Raw genomic sequence first — 23,851 nt, 5'->3', positions numbered from 1 at the left:
GAGATCTGGAGATGCACCTATCGTAGCTCAGTCAAAGTTCGTTTGCTGTCTTTTGTCTATCATCTGTTCAAAATCAATCAGTTTTCAGGTTGCAGTGAAAGCATTGCAGGTGTACGCTGATGATCAACTTGGGCCATCAAAGATGAAAAAGCTCAAGGCGAGTGTCTTACTGAAGGATTGAGTCCATTACTTACAGTCACTTCGTAGAGGATAAAGCGTGAACTCAGAATATGTGCCAACCTCAAGCATACAAACGTTTCACCAATTTTTGGTTATACGCATGGCTTCGGCCCATTTCCAGCGATAGTCAGTCCTTGGGCGGAGAATGGCAACCTAACAGTCTATTTAGAGCGTGAGGGTGAGGCTCTGACTCTTATTAGACGATTCCGGTTGGCAAGTCCTCTCTTCATGTATTTTGGGTAGATCACAAAACTGACGGAAGACTTAGCTAAGAGATATCATAGCTGGTCTGCAATATCGTATGTGATAGTTGCTGTCAGTGCCAGGCCAAGCTCTAGCTACTCCTCATAGTCCATGCTAACAATGTCATTCATGGTGACTTTAATGGGGTGAGTTTGATCTTCTTGATAGTTCCAATTTCATTGAGACGCGAGCTCCAGCCTAATGTGCTCATCCGTGGTGATGGCACTGCATGTATCTCTGATTTTGGTCTTTCGTTGATGTATTCCGAGGTTATAACCGCCTCTCAGGCATCCTGGACGTCCACGCTCAAAGGAAACATGCGATGGATGGCTCCTGAACTGCTTGTACTAGAGCAGGAAGACGGATCTCTAACTCGTCCGAGCGAGCAGAGCGACATCTTTTCGTTCGGCGGTGTCATGTTGCAGGTACGTGTCTGGAGTACACTCAAGTTGCCAACGACGTCATTAGCTTTGCCTTTAGGTCCTCACCAACAAGATCCCTTATTATTACCTCCCGAATGACGCCGCCATCGTCCTATGCATAGCTAGGTCAGAAAAGCCTTTCCGATCTCGTTATCCTGGGCTCCCTGAAAAGTATTGGCGATTTATCGAGCAATGTTGGTCTACTGATCCTCGGAATCGCCCATCGACGGACGGAGCTAGTGTGACGATCAGGGATGAATTTGACTCGCTGTCAAGATCTTGTTGATTCTTGAACTGTTTTGCGTTTGATGATATGTTCACAGTACAACCAACAAAACGAGGCACAGTAACATGACACTTACCTGTACTGTAAACGGACACCTGCCACAATACCAGTTACTCGTTTGCGCATTCCTGTCAAAGATCTCTTTGATTTCTCATGCTCAAGAATGGCTCGGATCTTTCTACCAAACGGCCATACGAGGCGTGGATGCTGAGATTGAGCTGTATGAGATGTTGGATTTGGACTCCGAGGGTATTGATGACCCGCAGGCAAATGAGATTTAAAACTCTTATGACAAGCCATAGTCAATCAGATGTGATTATATAATGTTTTCCCTGGACTCCTGGTACTATTCACGACCATGAAGACGTCCACTGACTTTGGCGAATGTTCGGCGACTGGCAGAACACTGATCAGGCTATCATAATATCGTGAGCCTTCGAAGACATCCCGCCCTGGAAAACGCACCGCCCAGTATCCACGTATCCGTAATGATTCTTCATGCAATTGATGACATCGCCGCGTGACTTGGCTAGCGCCCATCCGCCTGAAGCCAAGAACAATCAGGCAAGCACAAGAAACGTCACTCTGTATGTCACTGCCATTGTATTGACGGATGAAATCAGATAAAATCATCGCCAAGGTAGTACCAGGATCGCGCGATGCCGAGGCTCTAAAAAGCTGCGAATAATGTTGGTATTTTTGAAACTTGAAAACATTATTCTTACGACACTGGTACCAGTAAGTGAACCATGTGCTATCCAAACCGAGAACCATCGAAGAAACTCAAGGGCCTGCCGTTCCATCTTAATAATACTTAACGAGCATCTGTACTCTCTCCGCCTCATTCGCCGGAGCGTGTAAAAGCTCATCCAATGTCTGAAAACAACAATAAATCAGCACCCGTGAAAATGATATAACAGACCAGTTGAAGATACAACACTACAGATCCAGCGATCAAATGACTCACCTCCTCCGCTGCTAAGAATCCCTCTACAAGGCCTCCAAGAACGCCCTTCAATGCCTCATCCGCCTCCAATGCGGCCCTTGCCTCCTCCCAAGACATCGGCATCCGCCGGTTAACGCCTACTGCCTCCCTTTCTGCCTCAGTCATCAGCGCAGCGGGCGTATCACAGTCTTGTTCTACGAGCGCTGCTTGAGACTGGATGCCAAGAAGACCAGAGCCGATGAGACTGGCGAGAACGAGGTAAGGGGAAGCCGTGCCGTCTACACATTTTACTTCGAAGTGGTTCTTCGAGGGAGCGTTGGTCGCGAGCTCCGGGTCTACAGCAGCAGGAACACACAAGCGTACGGGTGCCTCACGGTTATCCCTTCCCCACGAGACCCATGTCCCGCCGCTCCAAATTCCATCGAGCATGCGTGCATAGGAGGCACGTAGGGGGAGCGTGAACGCACAGGAAGCTTGGAGGTGACTGAGTACACCAGCTAGGAAAACACTTTCAAGAGGGGTGATAGGATTGTCTGATGTGTCCGCTGGAGATTGGCTCAGATTTTGAAGTTTGGATGGATGCTCAGAATTGATGGGGTGCACGGAGATGTGAGTGTGAGCTGCACTGCCACCTATGTGAGAGAGTGAATCAGAGAAGGTAGACTCAGGGTGTGAACATATTGGCAGAAGGCGGAGAGAATGATCGACTACAGGAATAACACGTAACACATACAGGTGTCCATATGCAACCTTGGTGCAAACGTGGCATGAAACCCGTGCTTGCTTGCGACGTTGGTGATCGTCTCCCGTGTGTGCACGAGCGCATCAGCGGCCTCAAGAGGTGGGAGTGGACCCGTCACGATCTCGTACTATGTTGCAGAAAATCAGTATATAGAAAAAACCAACGAAAAGTCAGGTAAACCAACCTGCCCCGGCGCTGCTTCAGAATGATACATCGTCAGTTCGATTCCGCTGTTGACGAGTCCGTGTGCAATCTCCTCAAGAACTTCTGTCTCCTTGGTTCCGGAAGGTAGCGCTCGCGTGTTGTTCCATCCGTGTGGATTGATCGCCTCGATCGGGTTCGTGCTTTTGAGGAGAATGAATTCAGTCTCAAATCCAACCAGGAACGCGGCGTTGTAAGATTTGGCGGTGCTGAATGTTCAAGTGAGCCCGTATTCAATAGTGTTAGAGAGGACGCACTTGACGATACGATTCAGTGCTGATCGTGGACACATGGGCACACCCGTGCCAAGGATGCGGCCTGGAGCAGGGACTTTATCCTGGAACCAGCCCATAATACTTACATGTCCTGGGGCGTAAGAACACAACCTCACAGATGACAAGTCCACCACAAACAGATACTCCCCTACAGGCCCAAACCCAGCTGCGGACCTGTTAATTACGAAGCCGAAGACACATTTGCCGATGGTTATACCCGGTCTGGAAGAGGCGAGGAGTCGATGGAAGGATTTGAGAGGGACAACGCGGATGCTAATAACGTTGATGAGATCAACCCAGGTGATGCGCACGGAGTGAATGTTATAATTTGCTAGGGATTCGATCGAAATTAGGGTATAGCACGGGTACACCCGCGGGTCGGAAGATCAACACCGTACCCGTACCCGTCAACACCGTACCCGTACAGATACGGGTACGGTATTACCCGTACTAACCCGCGGTATGGCAGCTTACCCGCAGTGTTGCATTTACCCGCGGGTACACAAACAAAAAATAGTGAAACTACATAGAATAACCTTACCCAACGCTCTCGTCCTCTCGTTTTCTTTTCTTCAGAGACTTCATGATCTTAGTAAGGTCCTTGGGCGCTACCAGATCACAGCGGAGCCATGAGCCAAGACAGAGGAATGCACGGGTTGATGCTGGAGACAAGCGGTTTCGAGTAAAGTGCAGAAGGTGCCGGCCTTGCGAAAATACACGTTCAACTGCAGTTGAGGTAGCTATGGTGTGTGATACATAAGCTGTGATGCTAGCGAGAGCAATGGTGCACAACCTACCAGGAATACTAAGGTAATCAAGTGCCATCCGGTGCAAATTTGGATATGTCTTTTGATTATGGACCCACCATTGCAGCGGGACTTTGGTATTCTCCACTGGTTGCCGCAAATAGTTGTCAAGCTCATCTACTAGAGATGCCGCTATGCCAAGAGATATGTCACCAAAGTCATCAGCGCATTGTCGCACCTTGTCTTCTGCCAAGAGAAAACTGATCCACTCGTGGCCTGTAACCCGTAAACATACCCGTATACCGTGCTAACGGGTACGGTATGACCACGGGTACCACATCTCGACACCGTACCCGTACCCGCCATACCCGTGACCCCCATACCCGCGGTGTGGCCCATACCCGTGCTATACCCTAATCGAAATGGTGTGCGCTTTGATTGTCTGGGGTGAGTAAGCTGGGGAATTCGACATCACTGAGAATTGTAAGAGCAATTCCAATCCGTGAGTATATATACGCCTCGCCGCGCGCCATATGATTTGCTATCTATTGTAGGTTATACTCCTTGGTTGTGACAGAACCATGATGCATGAACGATGAAGCTGAAGTTTAATTGGCAGACGAGGAGCGTAAGATGTTACATAATATTTCGGAAATCTCCTAGATACATAAGTCACATAAGTTTTCATCACAGTAAACTATCAACTGACAACGATATAACTTATCACCGGTTCAACGCAACCATTGTACTATATACAACGTATATAAGCACGCATAACCGCCGGCATGTTGTCCACCACGTCATGTCGTTGCATTCTCTCTTTTTCGCGGCTCTATCCGTTTTAACTTTTTGCGTCATGCTGTGTTGAGACTGTGCGAATCTGACCTGTAAATACATTGAATGGCACCTACTACGCCTTCGTAACTCCATGAATACAGAATGAGGCCTCGAGGGCAGCCGACCGAAGGCGAGTCCTTGTAGGATGCATTTCCAAAGTCCGCTGTAAGCAAGCTTCTACCTCCGAGAATTGTTGTAGTGACCGCGGGCTGGCATATAGCCCATAGTTCTCGCCGTACGTACGGGGAATAAGATGGTGAGGTAACATCAAAATTTGCTTTTGTTACACTGACAGCTTCTCTGCGGTACGAAGAAGGCTTTTACTGTCCTTACCTAATACCGACGTGCATTGACAGCTCTTCCAGGCTCAATAAAGTCAAATTTTCGTGCGACCCCGAGTCAGTGCCAATGAGCCCCGATCGAGGGAGAGCATGGCTGGAGACTCCATCAGAGAACCGATGAGTCCTTGATATGGTAGCCGTGGGAACTATAGGAGGACATAATTTCGCTGCCGCTAAAGATGACTATGTATACTGGGAGAAATTTGAGTTGTCGATACATAGCCATGAATGTCTGAAAGTCTAGTTTACCATGAGGAGTTTTCAACCTTGTTGCGATATTGCACCATCACGGCAGGCGAGTTATAATAGCGTAGTTAGGTCCTACATCTTGACCAATACAATATTCCCTTCGTTACGTTTTGAACTACAAGATCATTCAAGACTTTATCCCGCAAAACGCCATTAGCGCTTGTCATCTAACCTAGATTCGTATGAGAGCTCCCGGCATGGTCATGACTTTTCTTCATCCCGGCAGGCAAGGTATGACAGTTTAATTAGGACCCACTTGTTAGGAAATGTAATCTTCCCTCCTTTATGTTGTATTTACATGGCTTTCTCGTGAGATTTAAATATTGCTTCAATTGTAATGATATCCGAGACCATCTACTGTAGAGATACGACACTAGGTTCGTCACGTGCAGCCCGTGACGATGTCACGCTTAGTCTTACAGGTTCGAATGTCCAGGTGACCTGTGACCTTACCCAAATAGATTCGCCTGCGGATCGTAGTGCTTCGCCGCTCGCAACGCCGTTTGCAACCATCTGACATGCTGCTTCGTGATTCAAGCAACTTGCTTCAGTCTGTCATGGATTCGCCTCGCATAGCGCTGACTGGTAACGAGTGGAATTGGAGACTCTGTGGTCTTAAAGCCTGCCAGTGTAAGGCCGGGGAGAATTTCAATCTCTCATTCGCGAGCCTCGCAAGTCGAGAGGCGTTGCAATATTTACGTGATGTTCAGAAGAATGATCCAGCTGGATGGACGAGGATTGCTACTGCTCAGTACAAGACTGTCAGCGTTGACCAGGCAACAAACTCCGAGTCAGAGAACGAGGCCACTGATACTACCGGAGCCGAATCCCCCTTCGACGATGCTAGCGAGCATGACCTCGATGCCAGTGACGTGCCAATGGATGCACTCCTTGATCATATGGCTTCCAGGGGTGAACACGTCCGTTCTGACTGCCATATCGATGCAGATGGCGGACTTCTGTGTTCAAACCACTCCGAAGTCTATGATGTGGGTGACATTACTGCCAAAGATGTGGAGAGTGGCTCGAATAGTGTTCCGAAGGTTGATTACGGGCGTGGAAAGCGTAGATGCATCGCAAATTCGATGTATGATGATTTCTGGTCCCATTAGCGCATAACCTATGTTTTTTTTCCCATATGTCACAAATTAGCTTCGTCCCACCAAAAATTCATGTGACAGTCACACCAAATAGATTCGATTCGTTAAGGGCTGTGACCTGTGATGAACCTAGTGTCGTATCTCTACAGTACTTATTATTTGGCTTCTATTTACACCGGATTTCTTCAGGTGCGTGCATATACCGCGAGTCGCAGCACTGTTTGCTACTGAGCTATAGTCTCTCCTAGTCAGACCAAAGGAGAAGAAAGACAGTTGCTTACAATGATATCCGAGATCATTCACTCATTATTTGGCTTCGACTTACATCAGATTTCTTCAGGCGCGTGCATATACCGCGAGTCGCAGTACCATTTGCTACTGAAGCATAATCTCTCCTAGTCAGACCAAAAGAAAAGGAAGACGGTTGTTCCCTCTATTATGACCAACTCGGGTAAATGAAATTCGCAGTGGCCCGTGCACATGATTATATGTTAGGCTGAGTCACGGTATCGTATACTCAGGACGTCACTTATATACATAACGTGCATATGGAATGCATGTAGGTCAAGAAAATGCTGGGGCGGTAACCCGAAGTTCAAAAAACAGGTGGTAGCATAATCAAAATGTGCGATGAATGCGAAATGGAAGCCACGAGTCAATGCAGGGACAAGAACTCGAAGGTACCTAAGACAACAAGTGGTAAATGAACCAAGGATGCGCCGGTACCAGCACTAGTTGGTGTTGTGCGCTCAATGAGAGACATACTTACGCGACCTCTGGATGTCATGGCACCCATACCAATGCCTCGCTTGGTGTACAAGTTCTTCTTCGCCATTTTAGCCTTCAGAATTGCACCTTTCTCGATGTCGATGCAGCGGCCTTGAAGCAGATCTCTTGCCTCAAGCGCCTCCTGACGAGTACGAAACTTGGCAAACCCTATGATCCCCTCCTTTCGAGGTGGCTGGCCATCTAGCCCTCGTCCCACTTTGAAGTGCGAAGGTTCATCTAACGAGAGGCCAGATGGAGCTGTCGAAGTCGTGCCACTGAACGACCCGTACGCCGTATACTCCTTGTTTGGGATCTTGAGGATCACAGCTTCAAAGCCGGAGGAGAACGTAAACATATTCTGGAATTCGCGCTCCTAGTACACACGAGCTGTCAGAAGTTGCGGGACGTCACAAATGGCTCAGTACATACCTGCATGTCATCAGGAAATCCGACCACAAAGATGGTCGAGATCTCTTCTGGCCGTCCACTATTAACACTCTGCGACTCTGCGTTAAAATTTATCTGCCCAACAATACCCATGGGCCTTGCATTGCTTGCTGACACTGCTGCAGCGCCACTGTTAGACTGTAAGTGGAGACCTGTAAGGCGTCTGGCTTTGAAGGTGTATGTCATTGAGGCAAGGCATCTGAGAACCAGAGTTACTGTGCGACAGTGGATGATAAGCGTCGTGGACCTGTGATTGTTGTTGGCCGTTAGAGGAATGCGCTTGGAGGAACGGGTCCAATGAAGAAAATTGTTGACGAACCTTACTGCTTCCTAGCGGAAAGCTGGTTCTGAAATTATACCCGCTACGTGACTCGAATGCGACAGACCTAAAAGTACTCTGCTGAGATTGCTGAGAGAGTTGGTGCTGCAAATTTAAGGACTGTTGAGAACGAAACATCTCGTTTGTGTTTGAATAAGGTTGCGAAAGGAGACCATCTGGCTGATGCAGGCGATATGAGCCGGTGGCACCAGCACTAGAAGTATTGCCACCACTGATTCCGTTATAGGCGCTCAAAGACGACCTTAATGACCCAGCGCCGAAGTCGTTTGGAGGCTTGCTCCTTGCAATACTTTGCTTGAGGGAGATGTTGTCTGAAAGGTACTCCAGGAGGAGATGGAAATTATTGGATGTGTTATACATGGATTGAACTCCGCCATGAGAGAACAATGACTCCAAATTTTGATGAAGGGAAGTGTGGAGTAAACAATCATTCTCGTGGTTGGTGTTGAAATCGATATTGCTGGGAGAATCAGGCTTATTCATAGGTGAGATATGAAACTGTGCTTCAGCGGATGGTGCTCCTGAACCAGAGTTGCAGTTTGAGTGAGACACGACAGGTCGCGGAGATGGATGAATGGGTTCTGTGTTTCCTTGGGCTTCGAGAGAATCAAGCAACGGATGATTGATAAAATTCTCTTCGAACCTTTGGATGGACAGAGGAGTAGAAGCTATGGACATCGATTAGTAGAATGGTGCGCGGGGTAATTGCAAACAAATATGTGGGACGGCTAAGACTAGAAATTGGACATCAATAGTCGTATAATGTTATGAATGTGGTATGGACGATCATGGGAGGTAGCGTGAGATAGTGATTGCTGAAATGGCTACAATCAAAAAACAAGCTGGCAAAGAGGTGTGTTCATGTGCTATGAGTGATTGCGAATGATAGAGATAGGGTAGATGGCGTTGGTGATGAATGTGACAATGATGAGTAAAAACGGTCGATGTGCGCGACACGTGGGAGTAGATAAATAAGAGAGGACTGAGATGAAGCGCACAAAAAGGTGGCAGACAACGAGCGGAGTGATTAGATTGTCACCATGGACGGTGAGGAAGGGTGTCTTATTGCTGTGGTTATCGACGTGGAAAGTGCGATCCAGGTTGTCAAAGTGTGAAGGAATAAAAGGAAGCGTGTGGGGCCAACCCAGAACACCCATCAGCATAATTCTGCCATCGATCATCACATAATCATATTTGGCCTTACCGTACAGAGGAAACGAGTATTCTTGACTGGTCTACTCAACTTTGTGATCGGGAACCGAGTCTTGCGTCGCTCAACCTTGAACTTGAAGGAAAGGTAGAGAAAAAGCTAATGATCAGGCTTGACGATTCGTAACCGACATGTGCAGTTCAATTTTGAAGCCAAGACTTAGCTTTGAAAGCTTGAGCGAGTGAAATTGAAGCAATGAAGTACGCGTTTTGGAGGGAGTTCTAGAAACAAAGATCATCGTCGAAGTCGTCATCCTCCGAGTCATTCCTACACTCTTCACTGTCTTCCTCATCCAACTCCCCATCACTAAGCTCGTCACCGGATTCTTCAAGACCCCCGATGTCATCATCCTCTTGCACATCCTCGCATTCCTCAAGACTCTTGACATCATCCTCACCCTCCCCACTGTTGACAATGTCCACGGTGTCGGTCCTTCTCACTGAATGAGAGCTGAGAGTGTCCTGGACAATCTTCCGAAGTATGGCTGGATGTCCAATACCGAAGTGAGTGTAACGCATATACATATCCCTATCAACAAATCTTGCTCAAAAGTTTGAGAATTAAGGCGCCAGGGCAAAAGATATGCACACTTACATCCCAACATAGTGTTCCTCCCAGTCGTCGAGCTCCCCCATCGGACGTGCCAATGATTTTCCACAGTGAAGCGCGCTTGTACCACATTTCGAGGCAAACACAGGAATAAGATGGGCTCCTCGAATGACTTGCCCCGGATCAAGGAAACCGAACACATCCAAGTCCAATTCTTCCACAAATGCAATCTTCGGAAGGCGAGTGTGCTTCATGCCAGATTTATGGTTTTGCAAGGCCGCCAGCCATCTAACCCACAGAACGTCGATGTACCACTTCACAGGTCGATCCCCGTTGTTGAGCCATACTTCGAGGTACCAGTATGGGTGGCTAGGCGCTGCCTCCCCTGATAGTACCATAACATCGCCGTGGGTCCGGGGGTTGATGGTATCGTATTCACACCTCAAGTCGTAAGTCGTATAGTGCACTTGCATGGTTTTGTGTTGTTAGGGATGATCACGGTGTTACGTTCCTCCTCCGTAAAGGTGTGGTCACAATAGCTGACGTCTAGCTCACCCAGTCTATAGAGGATATGGTCCTTCAATTTTGGCAGGAAATTCTGACAACCGCTGTGAGTAAAGTACGGGGTGCGTGATGCTACTTCTACCTTGATAGCCGGATCACCGTCGTGCTTTCGGAGAAACGCGAAAAGCTGTATTGGATTATTCCTATTAGCCGCGATATGGTGATGTTCTCCGAGGGATGTCAATGGGGGGGCGTCGACTTGTGATTGATTGCTAGAAAAAGATATACCTCCTGCTTCTGCCACCTGCCGTAATGCACGAAGCCTACACTCGTGCTTGGCTAATTGCGCCGGGGTATCTAACTTGCTCGTCAGCGGATAAAATGACTTGAGGGCTCTATGAGCGAGCTCCCCCTGGCCAGACTTGACTTCAGGTACATATTATGAAGGCAGATAGTACTTACGATTTGAGTAGTGAAAGAGTCTGTAGTCCCGAAGAGCCTGATGCTTCTGACATAGTCCCCCATCGCGTGAAACTTGTAAGTAGCCAAGTTGAATTTTTTTGGCCTCGCCCCACTTGATCCTGCAGATGTATTATTAGTATCTGAGCGTTCAGTGGCCTTTCGCTGACGAGCTGCTTTTTCTTTGGGCAATTCCACGGTATTGAATACGGTGCAGGTGTAGACTTGGAACTTGCAGAGCTTCTGAGACAGTTTCTTAAATGTTTCCTCGAGAAAAGCAACCGTAGACTCCGAGTAAATCCTGAGCTTGGCAAGCGCGTTGTAGAGACTCATGCCTCTCATTGTGCAATATGGCAGTTTTCACTGGGGAGTACATGGCACGAACTTGTAGCATCACTCTGTGTGCTACCCGCAGCTATCTCTATATGAGGCGCAGCTTTCCCGCGCAACGCGCGCCATGCGCGCGTACCTTTCCCGCGCTTCACGATGTATATGCGCGCGCGCTTTCCCGCGCTTGAGCGCCCTATAGCGCCAGCCATCCGGAAGCATCCATCCACTGTCCACCAAGTTCCCTAGTGCGTATATTTCCATTTCTCACATTTGCTTATCGTTCCATCCTTATTTTTATCATGAACCCTTACTTACATATATCTTTACATACCTTACTCGGTAGCGCTTCGGCTCCGCATGACAGCGCTTAGGCGCCATACTTAAGCGCCAGCAGTACATACTTACAAAGACACTTACTCACCCACTGGGACTCACTTACTCTCCCACCAGAACGACAGAGGACTTACTGGTTACTACCCACTATTCACCTAGCAGAACATAGTAGAAATCTATTTGTTTACACCTCGCATCTCCCTTCTCTTGTCTTACATCATTTGCTCACCTAAGCAAACTCACTCTTACCCTCTCTTGTTTCCGCATACACGCGCGCGCATTCCCGCGCTTCGCGCATTCTCGCGCCTTGCGCGCACCTGCGCTTTCCCGCGCTTCGCATTGGCCAACCAGTAGCGCTTTCAGCGCATACCTCTAGATCCTTGCTGCACTCGCTTCCCCTTTAGGGTCGAACGCACTTGTCGTCTCAAGTATAGCAGACTAGGCAACGCGCGACCTTACAACAATTATAGATACAGTCAGGAGCACTGTTCGTGCCTCGCTGTATCGTTGAACCTTCAGCGTGCCACTGTGCAAATTGATATAGAAGAGACTGGACTACCACATCATGTTTGGCGGGAAACAACCCTTCGAAAACCGGAATCGCACACTAAGAACATTTTAGCGATTCGTAGATAGAAAACACACGACTCGCAAACCTGCAAGATGTCCTCAAAGTCATGCGCTGCCAATCGCTTCATCTCAGAGGTATTGTTTGAAAACTTGCGGATTACGCCATTACCAAATGTCGGGATGTGTCGAAATCTGCAGTAAGATTGGGAGTTAGTGATTTCAACAGGTACACAATACGAGCCCATATGAACTCCTTGTACCTCTCGTCGAGGGTCGCGACAAGCTGACTACCCCCAGGGATGGCATAAAGCAGCCTAATAAGGTGCGAGAATAGTGCTTTCCAAGTGCCCAATTCGCACTCATGCATGAAGTCGACGGTAAGCATGCGGAATGGGTCAAGGCCGAATGATCCGAGCTTCTGGACAAACACATTCTGTCATAAAATGATGTATAGTCGATTATAAAATTGTAAGGAAGTAGCTGCACTTACCAGGACAGGTACCCAAGAGCCCTCTCCAAGACTATCCTCAACCTTTGCACCGTCAACAGTGCTTCCACTAGAGATGAACTTGCGAGCCTTCACGACCTTCACCATGACATATACTCGTAAATTAGTTATTCGGCTTTTCATATCCCTCGTGAGCCCAAGAAAATTAAATGAACTTTTTGGTGTGAGACATCGAGGGCAGGGACACAAACCCATGTCCTTAATAGTTGCGATCAAAACTCTGTAGATTGATGAGCGATTTGATGTGGTTGAATAGTCTGGAAGGAATGCACTTTTCAGGATAATCAGCTGAGTACGTAAAAATTCGGGGAAAAACTCTCCGTAGCACTCCATCGGCACATTTGATGATGATACCATAGCGATAGGTGTGAAGAAAGTCCTCATCTAGCAATATTTCCCAGCACACATGGAACAACTCCCTGCGGCAGTGCGCCTGAAGGGATGCCATACCGGTTTTCGATATGCGAAATAGCTTACTCAAAACATCTTTCACACCGTCAGGGAGCTAAGTATAATCAGTAGTAGACAACCATGCAACATTCATAAACTTACTGAAGGTAAGAAGCCTACAAGGTGGCACGCTCCCAATTGCGGTTGTGATCGCACGTACTTTGTCAGGTTTCCGGAATATAGGTATAGCGGCCAGGCTTTCGCCGTTCTGAAGTTTGCGAGATGAGTAGCGTCCAAAAAGAGCATCAGACCCGCAATGACACGTTCCAGCGAACACCCAGATTGCCTCGGTAGCTTGTGAAGATCATCCTGAGCTTCCAGCCAGGCATCAGAGGTGTATAACTCATCAAATATCTGCTCTTCATGACCGTCCAAAGGATCTTTCCAAAGCCGCTTGAAAGGCAGGAGATGGAATGCCCGAGCTTGGGCATCTGCGAACGCAGCGCGTATCACTTCGACAAGAGGACAATAGTAGAATCCAGGAATTTTATAAGGCTGGGGGCCGTCCTCCTTTGACTTCGTTGGAATGTCAATTGTGACGCTAGTTTGAATCCAGTCATCTGGAAAAGTGATTTCTTGGCCGTTCTCGTTGCTATCCAATTTTCGTAGGCTCTGCCTCACGGAGAAGTTCTTAAGGTGCTGGGGGTCAAAATCCTGTGCCAGCAATACATCCTCGACAAGGTGCGAGACTTTGGTTTCAGATACCAAATTGCTGCCGGAATTCATCCAGGACATAAGGCGATATATGGTCATGTTTGGGAAGGGGTAAGGCGGCGCGAAGACATTCGATGGAGGATCACTTTCATCGGCGACTGTTGGGGATGTTCTTGTGAGCAGCGAGGATGAAATGAATCTATCTGGCTCAAAGGAAGGCCGACGAGGGTATAGTCGGCAGAGCCCATATGAGTTGAACGTGGTGTGGAGGGTGTCTCTTAACGTTAAAAGAACATGCTGGATTCTGGACCGGGCTGGAAGTGAAGCCAAATTTTGAGTCGATGGAATCTTAGCATGATCAGAATGATTCAAATCATCGTACGAAGGTTCATGATGGTCTAAAGGCCTCGGAATTCGCCTCGTTGGGAGACTTGTTTCCTCTGAAAGATCTAAGTAATTGTAAGCACATCATAAGACAGTGGTTACATTTGGGGGACACGAACCTGCATCATAGTCCAACTCATCTCCAGGATTGTTCCCCATCTCAACATCAGGATTATCATTTCGCTGCATCTCTGAGTCACGAGGGTGCGAGTCCGTGAGAGTGGAGATACTGAGTACTCCGTGGGCCATAGACATTGGCTTGAGAAGTCTGCGAGGTGCCATTGGCTTCAGGCTCGGACGGTCCCTCACATGTTGGACGGCTGAGATTCTCTAAGGTCGATAAGTTAGTCAACGGTCACATCCGAATGTATAATTCGACTCTCGAAACATTGGAAAGTCAGTGACTCACTAGCTCGGAGTTGCTGGCAGATGAGCTTGGAACAAAATTTGATACAACAGCCTCTTTTGCGCGAGTATGCCTCCTCTGGTTCGCAAGAGTGCTGGCTCTCTTGTGGAAAGGACAAGCTGTGCGATGCCTACTAAGTCCTCGAGAGTCAGTTGTCCTTTCCCAGTAGCAACCTGGTGCAGTACACGACACCATTAGAATAAAGAAAAAAGCTAGAAGGCCAGTGACCCAGACACAGCGCATTGCTGCACTGTCGAGTTGGACTCAGAGTCTCCTTCAGCGAACGTGACCGTGACTGACAAACTCACATTACGGAGCCAATATACTGCAACCTCAGAATGGTGAATTCATGAGTCTACACGGATTCAGATAGTAATAGACGTTCACCCTTACTACATGCACAGGTAAACATTTCGAGGTGTTAGTATACGTATTGCCCATTGCAAGTGATAGACATGAACACAGAAAACTTATATACGAGATACAGCTGTTGAAAATATAATGTATGATACAACGATTTGTCCACACTAGATCACATCAGGGCTCCTCTTCAGCCTTGAGCTCCTCCAGCACAGCAAGCCCACTCCTCATCTGATGCTCTGTCTTGGTGGGTGGCACCATACGACAGGCAGTAGCGCCGATCAGCATGCACAAACCTCCGAACCGCAGGACCCATGCTACGCCATTCTTACCCATATATGTGTTGTGATCGGGCTCGAGATCGGGAGAGGGAGTGACGACATCGGTGGTTTCGTCTACGATACGGAATGTCACAGATGAGACGAGGGCGATCTAAACGGGAGAAGCTGAGTGAGGTTTCAAGGTAACAGATCGACAAGACTTACGATAAATTGTGGTATCACGATGGCAAGGTTATGGATGCCGAGTGTTACAGGGATCTGTAACACCTACTAGAGCCCCAGCTCTCCCTACACCTGCCCCCGCTCTGCTAGACTCCCCGCGCGGCGGTACGCCGCCTGCGCCTAGAAAGACAGCGGTCTGGACCGCTATGACCCCGCCTCATGGCGCTATGACCCCGCCTGGCGCTATGACCCCGCCCCTGGCCTAGACGGCCTTGTACCTGATCCATGGAGGCTGTACGCCTCATGGTCACCTTAGATCAGCGCATGTATACAGCATGTCGCTTCATGAAGATCCGGAGCGCCCTAGGCGCCTCATGTATGAAGACCCGGAGCGCTTGGCGCTTCCTGTACCTATGCGCAGCTGCCCTTGGCGCCGCATGTATGATCAGAGGCTAAGCCTCATGTACTTTATCTAACCTCATGTCTAGCTATCTTAGATTAGCGATATACTATAGATTATAGACTGAGCTAGAATACTTATAGTACTTCCCTATAAGTAGACACATTGTTGTAGATTGAACTTCACTTTAATCTACTAGGTTCTACCAAGAACTTGCTCATCTTAGCTTAACCGCTTCCTTGTGTAAGACCGCACTTCAGAGTCGCTCCCATACGCCTCTGCACGTATCCGCTAGCCCTGTATCTCGACGAGCGCCGTCTTACCGAGATAACCGGAGGAATCCTTGACGTTCCGTCAAGGCTAGACCACGCTCAGCTTCAGTAGAGTCACTCGACTCGTCGCTGAGAAGACCTATCCTAGTTCCCACTACGCCGACCTACAGTCGACGTAACACCGAGGATTGTGCCTCCTGCTGGCCTGGTCTCACTATCGCTGACCTCACCCTCAGCATCAGAATTTGATTCGACCTCTGTGGAGCGGCCAAGTAAAGGATCTTGCTTGGAGGCCTCAGTTGTCGCTTCAGGTAGATGTAGAATCTTTTATGTATCTCTTTGAACAGCTACAAATCACAACAATTCAACTCAAATTCAGTTGGGAAAGAACACAACTAACCTCCATGATAATGGCGAATGGCACCCAACACGCAACAGCCCAACATATCCCAACCAAGCTAATTGCGACCGTAGCTTGCTTGACGGTGCTTATCCAGAATGTAGAGAACGTTAGCAAAGTGAACAAGATCATCGCTGCTGTCCATATGTCCCGGAGGAGCCATGGCATTTTCGGAAGTTTTATAGTGCCTTCTTGACGCCACATGTGAAGTCTACCGCGGAAGTGTTCAATCTGAGCATCTTCATCATCACCTTCTACAGGGAGAAGACGATGGTCACGTCATGCAAAAAGGGGAAGTATGCTGCCGGCAATAACAGCCACTAGGTTGGTGTGAGGTTTTGCTTTAAATGGTATATTTCAAGACATACCTATGCTGTATAGCAACATTGCGAATTCACCGGTACGAGTGGCTAACTTGTTGTCTGGCTCCTCGCCTGTCTCGTAGGCCATCACTTGACCAACATATGTGGTACTAGTGTGTAAAATCAATTATAAAATGAGATATGAATTAAATTTGAGATTTCTTACGAGTAGAACAATAATGGGAACCTGATTCGACGTGTCAGCACATTTGGTCAAAGAAGTACCCATACCACGCACCATCCCATGAAAGCAAAGATCTGCACAAAACATACCCTTCTGATAGGTCTCGGAAGCGTTGTCATCGCACTGTATATATTCTCCAAAATTTCACCGAACTTGCCGTGCCTAGAAATTCGTTCAACTAACAGGTCGGTTCCATATCAATCCACCGACCTCTTGTTATTCTTCCTTACTACGGAAGCTTTCTCCTCATGACAGAAGCAAGTGATCCACACAGTGGCAACAAGGATAGTCATGCTGACAACACATAACTTTCGGAACTGATCGCCACCAAGGAAGCTCAGGAAGGGCAGCTTCGCAAGAGGGATGAAACCTTGACATTGCGTCAGCGCAGCGCTGGTAAATGAACATGGACAACAACATACCAAACCTGTAGCCTACGATATTACCTGCTTGGCACATACAGCTATGCCAGGCGTTGCCGGCATTGAGCTGATCAGGGGGAGTGATATCCAGGAGAAGATTTCGCAAAGATGCTTGGAGAGCGTTCAGAGCAAAATCAAGAACGTAGAATGCGAAGACAGCTATGCTGATCGCAACGTTTACAGCCTGGTAGTGTAAGAGACACGAATGGGGAATTATGAACATTGACATACCTGCTTCGTGCGTTCTGGATCCCAGTCACCAGCACCTCCACCAAAGATGTCAACAAAGAAACCAGCGATGTTCTGACAATACGCCAACGCTAGCGTTGAGACAACAAGTGCACTGGTCGATAAGACTACCCAGTATCTCCGCCGATACTTCGACGTAGACGAATCAGATATTGCACCTTGTGAACTGTTCAATTGACTGCCCAAACCCTATCTCAGAGAACATACCTATGAGAGGTTGTGCAATAAGACCGCTGATAGGCCCAGCTAGCCAGACCAGGCTAGTAACCTGTTCTGATATCCCCAATGACAAGAGAAACGGAGTTCCGTATCTAGCGGGCGTACTATGTTAATATTTTTGGCGAACCCGTAGCATTGGAAACTGATCCTAGCTCCACCATCCACGCGATTTGGGCGCCAGCCATGGATACTAATGAAACCTAGATGAAGTAATCCATAATAATGGCTCGAGTGAGACCAAGAAGTCAATCCGTGTATGATGCTGAAGAGTCTTATCAGACCGGTTACACTTCATAGTCCTGACAGTACTTACTTGTATATCAAATTAGTCCATAGTCTAAATGCATCGGTAGCTTCACCGTTATTAGCTTCGAGTGCCTCAGATATTCTGAGGTCAGGAGGATCGTGTGTAGTGCCTAAGAAGCTTCTGATAGTGTCCAGTGAGCGCAAAAAAATCCTCAACTTACCAATGGGTAAAAGGGCCATGATAGTTTAACCACTTATGCGGGCGCTGTTGAAGCGTGATGTGTAGAAAATTGGGTGTTAGCTCTGGCTCAGCATGCGGCAGCAACCAAGTTGGCCAAGGAAGCGTCGATTTCCTTCCAGCCACGAGTCTTCAGACCACAGTCCTGTAGGAAAATATGAACGGTGGCTTTAGAGCGAACACTTGATATTCCACTTACAGGGTTGATGAACATGAGGTGGTTGGGAATGATGGCCAGGGTGGTCTTGAGACACTCGATGATCTCTGCCTCGCTGGGGATATGAGGCGAGTGGATGTCATAAACACCAGGACCAATCTGGTTGGAGTAGCCGTATTGCTTGAAGCTGTGGAGGAGCTTCATGTCACTCTTCGAGAACTTGATAGAGATGACATCGGTATCAAGACGCTGGATGGAGGGGAAGATGTCACCGAAGTCGGAGTAGCAGAAGTGAGAGTGGGTCTCAATGGCATCGCTCACACCAGCAGTGGAGAGCTTGAAGGTGTCCACAGGCCATTGCAAGTACTCATCCCAGTCAGGGTGGCAGGGAGGAAGCTGAGGCTTGATTAACAGCGAATTTATCTGATCACATGAAAACACTTACACCCTCACGAACGGCAGGCTTGTCGACCTGGATGGCACTAATGCTAGCCTTTTCAAGATCAAGGACCTCATCACGGAGCGCAAGAGCAAGCTGCTGCAACTGCAGCTTATGTGGAACATCGCCACGAGGGAAGAACCAGTTCAAGATGGTAACAGGGCCAGAAAGTATACCCTTCATGGGCTTGCTGGAGACGCTCTGTGCGTAACTGCTCTACTTGATGGTCATCGGCGTGGGATGGCTAGTAATGTCGGACACGATGATGGGGGGACGGACATACTAACTGTTGGCAAAACAATGAGGCTCGATCATTCAACTTTCCTCGTAATGCAATACTGACCGAGATCCGTAGCTTTGCACCCAGGCGGTTTGAGTGAAGACAAAGCCGTTCAGTTGCTCGCTGAAGTATTGAACCATGTCGTTACGTTCAGGCTCGCCGTGGACGAGGAGGTCAAGGCCGACTTTCTCCTGGAACTTGACGACCAAGCTCAATCTCCTTCTCCATGAACTCATCGTATTCAGCCTCAGAGATTTCACCCTTGCCAAGCTTGGCACAGGCAGTACGAATCTCTTTGGTCTGAGGGAAGGAACCAATGGTAGGTGGGCAGAGTACTTAGTAGTGAAATTTGGTTCTGCGGAGTAAACAACGTCTGAGTCACATTCACACATTTACCGCCAGACCGTACTAGGTAAGATTCAATGTGAACTTAGTCATTCAGTAAACTCGAATGTACGTCGTAAGTCGTAAGGGAGCAAACAAAAACTAGCAAATCTGTGCGAGTCTGGCCAAAGTGAGCCTTTTGTACTTTTGCCAACGGGCTAAAAACACTGGGTCGCTAGACATCCTTCTAAGATAGTTAAGTAGGTTATTGTAAAACTCTTGATGACCTTCGGCCGTAAATTCAATATGAGCAAATTGATCGTTCTTGAGTTCGTTCAAGGCGCAGCTGACAGTGGTGGCAGCCAAGCAAAATAAACTGTCCAGATTGTCAACGTAGCGGCGGAGTTCGAGTTCCGCGACAGTGTCCAGGAGGACATGCAACACCACCTCGTCTTCTAGGAAGTGTAATTTGCTGAACTCATCCTCACTGAAGGTAAATCTCGGTGGGAACGTCCCTTTGCTGAGAAGTCCCTCGATCCTGTTTGCCCGAAACTGGCGTTCGTTGGCCATCGACCGTATTCCAGGACGTAGACCGTACAATATAACCTTGGAGCATGCGATCCTTTTGGTTGTCTGCATAAGGCTTTTGCAGGGATCAGAGAGTGCCATATACAACATCGCCGAATTGCCGAGAGACCAGTTACGTCCGAACTCTATTGATCTGCGACCAAAATGTCAGTCATTGAGAAAGCCTTGTAAGTGTATGCCGGCTTACCTGGATGACGATACTGTTTTGTAGCCGACTCCTCCAACCTCGTTTCAACCCAATGCCTTCTTTCCAAATGAGTTGATAGGGGCTGTGCATTAATCAAATGGCTCTTGATAGCTTTCGTGGCGGACGAGACAATTTTCTTGTGTGCCGAGTTTGCTGGGTTGTATGAAAGCTCTGAGATATCAGGGTAAGGTACAGCCGGAGCAGCGACGGGCTGGGAGGGAACCGTGAATGACTGCGAATTGAGGGGTGCAGATGGAGGGTGTGAGATGATGGACTGGGAAGGAACCGTGAGTAGCTGTGAATCGAAGGGTGCAGATGGAGGTTGTGAAATGACGGACTGGGAAGGAACCGTGAATGGCTGTAAATCGAGGGGTGCAGTCAGATGGTGTGAAACAACGGACTGGGAGGGAACTGTGAAGGGTATCGAGTCCAGTGATGCAGAAGGAGGATGCGAAACGACAGACTGGGAGGGAACCGTGGATGGTCCCGCTTCTGAGGATGCAAACGGAGGGGGTGAAGCGACAAGCTGGGGCCAGGAGAGAACTGCGAATTGCTCAGCATCTGCTAAGAGCATGGTCGGTGCGTTTGCTATCGATCTCTGAGAGCATATCAGCGGTCAGCGATGCACCAAATGTAAATCACGTACCCTGAGTCTGATCTTCTTCTGTGGCAGCCGATCAATGTACTCTGTATCTGATTTGTCGCCGCGGCCCTTGCACTTCCTATTGAACATTTGACCCAGAGTACTGTTGACTCCAAAGATACGCTCTCGACGTGGTTCGTCGCGATATTCAGTACCAACTGGTAACAGTATATCATTGTCCATAGACGGAACTGCCTGGCTGAAGTCGGGAAAGAAGGAGCCGAGAGGCTGCCTCTCGTTGAGGATTGGATGATACACGTGCGGTACCAAATAACCGGGCGCCTCTAGGGCGTAGTTAGACTGTAGTTGTGGGTGAACGTAATAGTGGGGATTGTTGACGTTGACGAAAGACTGCTGCGGCTGGAAGCTGGAGATGCTGGAAGATGGTAGCTGTGGCGGGATGTCATGCTGGCGATTGTTGGCGTCGACGAGCGACTGCTGCAGCTGGAAGCCAGAGCTGTTGGAAGACGGTAGCTGTGAGTGAATGTCACGCTGGACATTGTTGGCATTGGCGAGTGACTGTTGTGGCTGGGAGCCAGAGCCGCTGGCAGACACATTGGACTCGGAAGGTGGCGCAAAACCACGCCATGGCCGCATGGGCACAGGCATCCGTATGTCTAATGCATTTGCAGTGACTGGGGAGGCGAAGTTAAACTCGTAGGGATCGTCATCGTTCGGGGGTAGCTGTGCCCCAAACTCGAAGGGGCGCATTGCCACGGCAGTTCGTCTTCAAATGTTAGTAGATTGAAATTGAAAATCTGTACATTACCTTGAATCTGACTCCGACCAAGTCAGACCAAGTCATGAGCAGATTTCCACAATAGGAAACATTCATTTGACGACACGAGGGGACTGAATATGTCATCTGCAATGAGGAGTATGCAGTCATGAGGCGTAAAGCATGAATCGATATCCAATACATCATTACCAAAATAGGCCAAAGAGCAAACCACGTGCATTCATACTTAGTCACATTGGTATCTCATAATATAGTCACACTGATATTTTAATATCGTTTATCGTTTACTGAGTACATAATATTGCGTATTCAATCTACGTCTGCAATGAAATTTTCAGTCCCCTGCCAAATATGGGTAACGACTTTTAGCAGGCGCCTAATAAGGTAGGCCTCGTGTATTTGGCCGCCGTGATCTATGCTCGCATAAGTACCTCCATACAGTGTCTGTGACATGACCAACCGTGAAGTTTTCCTCACATTTGAGCTTTTATTCAACTACAAGCCTACAACTAAGTAAGTTAAGGAACGGCTACACGCAAAAAATATGATTTTCCCGTTGGATTGTCCAAGCAAATTTGATTTAGTTTTTGAACTTGTGGGACCGGGGACCGGTACTCATCAAATAGCGGTCATTTTGCGTGTCACACTAAGTTACACTCATGTGACATCGTGTAAATTCGCAATTGAGGTACCTGAGCTTATAAATAAAATATTTGTATCCATGTGGCACCTACCCAATCATGAGGCATGAAAATCCGCAACAATCCTCCACTTGTGTCCCAGTTTAGCTTTTACAACGTGTTTCTCTTACTACAATAAACGATAAGTGGTGACACTGTAAAGTAGTAGGAACTAAGCGCTAACTGATATGGATGTTGAGCATGTTGAGCAATGCATAAACGGGTAGTTGTGCATGTCTGGAAAGGTGTTAATGAGGTGCTTCCATTTATAGAAGCGAACACTGACTTGTCGTCAAGGCAGTCTCATGAGGCAGCATCTGGATCATCATGATGCGAGCTTGCCATCTGCCTCTGCATGATACGATCTTTCAAAAGGTCAAGCTGAGCATCAGTCCTGCAGAGATGTTTCTTGTTGTGGTCAGTGAGCGTAGCGAGAGATTGGGCATCTATTTCAGTAGACGGTGGATGCTTCTCCAGAAGTCTTCTCATTAAGACCGAGGTTTCTCGCTCTACTCTGACAAAGTCTTCCTGGGCTGCTTAAAGCATGAACTGGCGGAGATTATCGAGCCTTTTGCTCTCCTCTCGTGCCCAGTATGCCACAAAGAGGTCCAAGCGTTGGCGCTCACAGACGGCCTCCTTGTAGTGAACAACAAGGCAGAAAGATTGGGGTCCAAGCGCATCCATATGCCTCAAAAGCCAATCATCGGTCTGGAAGTGTGATGCATATAGTGAGTTGCATATGTTTTCCAAAAAAGGGGACCCACCTTGCCCTTCATATCTTCCAATAAATTGTCACAGTCAGAGCTGCCCAACATACATTCAAAGGCACGCCGGTCTTGAAAAGATGGTGTTCGGCAATACGGATGGAAGGAATAATTATAGCTGTCAGTGTGGTGGTGCTTATGATACCGACTTAAAGTCAATGGTCCAGCTTTGCCTGAGATATCGGCGACATGGCGTGTGTCGCCTGAGCGCTTAGAATCAGGTGTCAAAGGGAAGGAATCGTCATCTGATTCTGAGACTGTGCCCGCCACTGTGATTGGTTCATGAGTCAATCTGGATCATAATATCACTAAGTTATCCATACCTGATCCTCCAGGAGAGACAGAAGGAGTGGTTGGAGGAGAACCTACATGGCTAGAAGTATAACTGGGGGTAAAAGGGCGTTGGAGAGGTGTGGATTGTTTGAAACAAGGAACTTCAACGCATGTAGTGGCACATAAGCTCATTTTCAGTACGTGGGGTGCTAGGAGTAGGGCACGACAAGTGAGTGCATAAGCGGTAAATACCCATCGGACTTTCAAAAACACTTCGCTGGAGAATTTTATTGACTCAGATTTTCTGTGCATGAGAGGTTCCGACTACTTACTTAGGATAGTTACCAGGATCCCAGGAATATTAGTGAGGCTAGCTATAACCAATTTTGGTGTTGCAGGACATTCAAAGGGGTGGTGTTTGACTGAATTGCATAATGTTGTTGTCCAATGCTATGAAGTTGCGAGGTCGGCATTCCTGATTCTGAATACCCAGGCTGGCAGA

General features: G+C 48.0%; 7 protein-coding genes across 7 annotated transcripts; 1 reads left to right on the top strand and 6 right to left on the bottom strand.

Annotated features, from left to right (window-relative positions):
* Positions 1 to 1,804: 1,804 nt before the first annotated feature.
* Positions 1,805 to 4,531, bottom strand: F5147DRAFT_718700 (uncharacterized protein). The gene is made up of 6 exons (XM_041438721.1): positions 4,466 to 4,531; positions 3,278 to 3,645; positions 3,004 to 3,229; positions 2,811 to 2,946; positions 2,099 to 2,709; positions 1,805 to 2,007 (listed from the first exon to the last, which is right to left on the bottom strand). The coding sequence occupies exons 1-6, from the start codon at positions 4,511 to 4,513 to the stop codon at positions 1,936 to 1,938; spliced, it is 1,461 nt and encodes a 486-aa protein (XP_041287706.1). The 5' UTR covers positions 4,514 to 4,531; the 3' UTR covers positions 1,805 to 1,935.
* A 2,833-nt stretch (positions 4,532 to 7,364) lies between these two features.
* Positions 7,365 to 7,900, bottom strand: F5147DRAFT_524153 (uncharacterized protein; the record flags this gene model as incomplete). Its single annotated transcript, XM_041429960.1, has 2 exons — positions 7,365 to 7,709; positions 7,766 to 7,900. Coding segments are annotated over 2 exons (480 nt in total), but the record flags the coding sequence as incomplete, so codon positions are not given.
* A 1,263-nt stretch (positions 7,901 to 9,163) lies between these two features.
* F5147DRAFT_656971 (uncharacterized protein) lies at positions 9,164 to 9,776 on the top strand (the record flags this gene model as incomplete). The annotated part of the gene is made up of 3 exons (XM_041434189.1): positions 9,164 to 9,232; positions 9,335 to 9,420; positions 9,527 to 9,776. 3 exons carry the CDS (start codon positions 9,164 to 9,166, stop codon positions 9,774 to 9,776), a joined length of 405 nt encoding a protein of 134 aa, XP_041287704.1.
* A 5,147-nt stretch (positions 9,777 to 14,923) lies between these two features.
* On the bottom strand, positions 14,924 to 18,086 carry F5147DRAFT_718691 (MFS general substrate transporter; the record flags this gene model as incomplete). Its single annotated transcript, XM_041438720.1, has 13 exons — positions 14,924 to 15,272; positions 15,326 to 15,379; positions 16,124 to 16,279; positions 16,356 to 16,609; positions 16,724 to 16,827; positions 16,884 to 16,904; positions 16,956 to 17,063; positions 17,112 to 17,271; positions 17,324 to 17,507; positions 17,555 to 17,730; positions 17,780 to 17,845; positions 17,919 to 17,991; positions 18,030 to 18,086. 13 exons carry the CDS (start codon positions 18,084 to 18,086, stop codon positions 15,018 to 15,020), a joined length of 1,668 nt encoding a protein of 555 aa, XP_041287703.1. The 3' UTR covers positions 14,924 to 15,017.
* A 259-nt stretch (positions 18,087 to 18,345) lies between these two features.
* Positions 18,346 to 19,387, bottom strand: F5147DRAFT_819429 (5-methyltetrahydropteroyltriglutamate--homocysteine S-methyltransferase; the record flags this gene model as incomplete). Its single annotated transcript, XM_041443644.1, has 4 exons — positions 18,346 to 18,420; positions 18,475 to 18,828; positions 18,878 to 19,082; positions 19,215 to 19,387. The coding sequence occupies 4 exons, from the start codon at positions 19,385 to 19,387 to the stop codon at positions 18,346 to 18,348; spliced, it is 807 nt and encodes a 268-aa protein (XP_041287702.1).
* Positions 19,388 to 19,637: 250 nt separating this feature from the next.
* Positions 19,638 to 21,604, bottom strand: F5147DRAFT_778774 (uncharacterized protein; the record flags this gene model as incomplete). The annotated part of the gene is made up of 3 exons (XM_041442185.1): positions 19,638 to 20,188; positions 20,251 to 20,848; positions 20,897 to 21,604. The coding sequence occupies 3 exons, from the start codon at positions 21,602 to 21,604 to the stop codon at positions 19,638 to 19,640; spliced, it is 1,857 nt and encodes a 618-aa protein (XP_041287701.1).
* Positions 21,605 to 22,615: 1,011 nt separating this feature from the next.
* On the bottom strand, positions 22,616 to 23,541 carry F5147DRAFT_778773 (uncharacterized protein; the record flags this gene model as incomplete). The annotated part of the gene is made up of 4 exons (XM_041442184.1): positions 22,616 to 22,845; positions 22,939 to 23,020; positions 23,077 to 23,345; positions 23,400 to 23,541. 4 exons carry the CDS (start codon positions 23,539 to 23,541, stop codon positions 22,616 to 22,618), a joined length of 723 nt encoding a protein of 240 aa, XP_041287700.1.
* Positions 23,542 to 23,851: the final 310 nt, after the last annotated feature.

This window comes from Suillus discolor, assembly GCF_016758755.1.
Source record: "Suillus discolor strain FC423 chromosome Unknown F5147scaffold_76, whole genome shotgun sequence".
NCBI lineage: Eukaryota > Fungi > Basidiomycota > Agaricomycetes > Boletales > Suillaceae > Suillus > Suillus discolor.
Note: the sequence above shows the minus strand (reverse complement) of the source record. Positions and strands in the feature narration are given on the sequence as shown.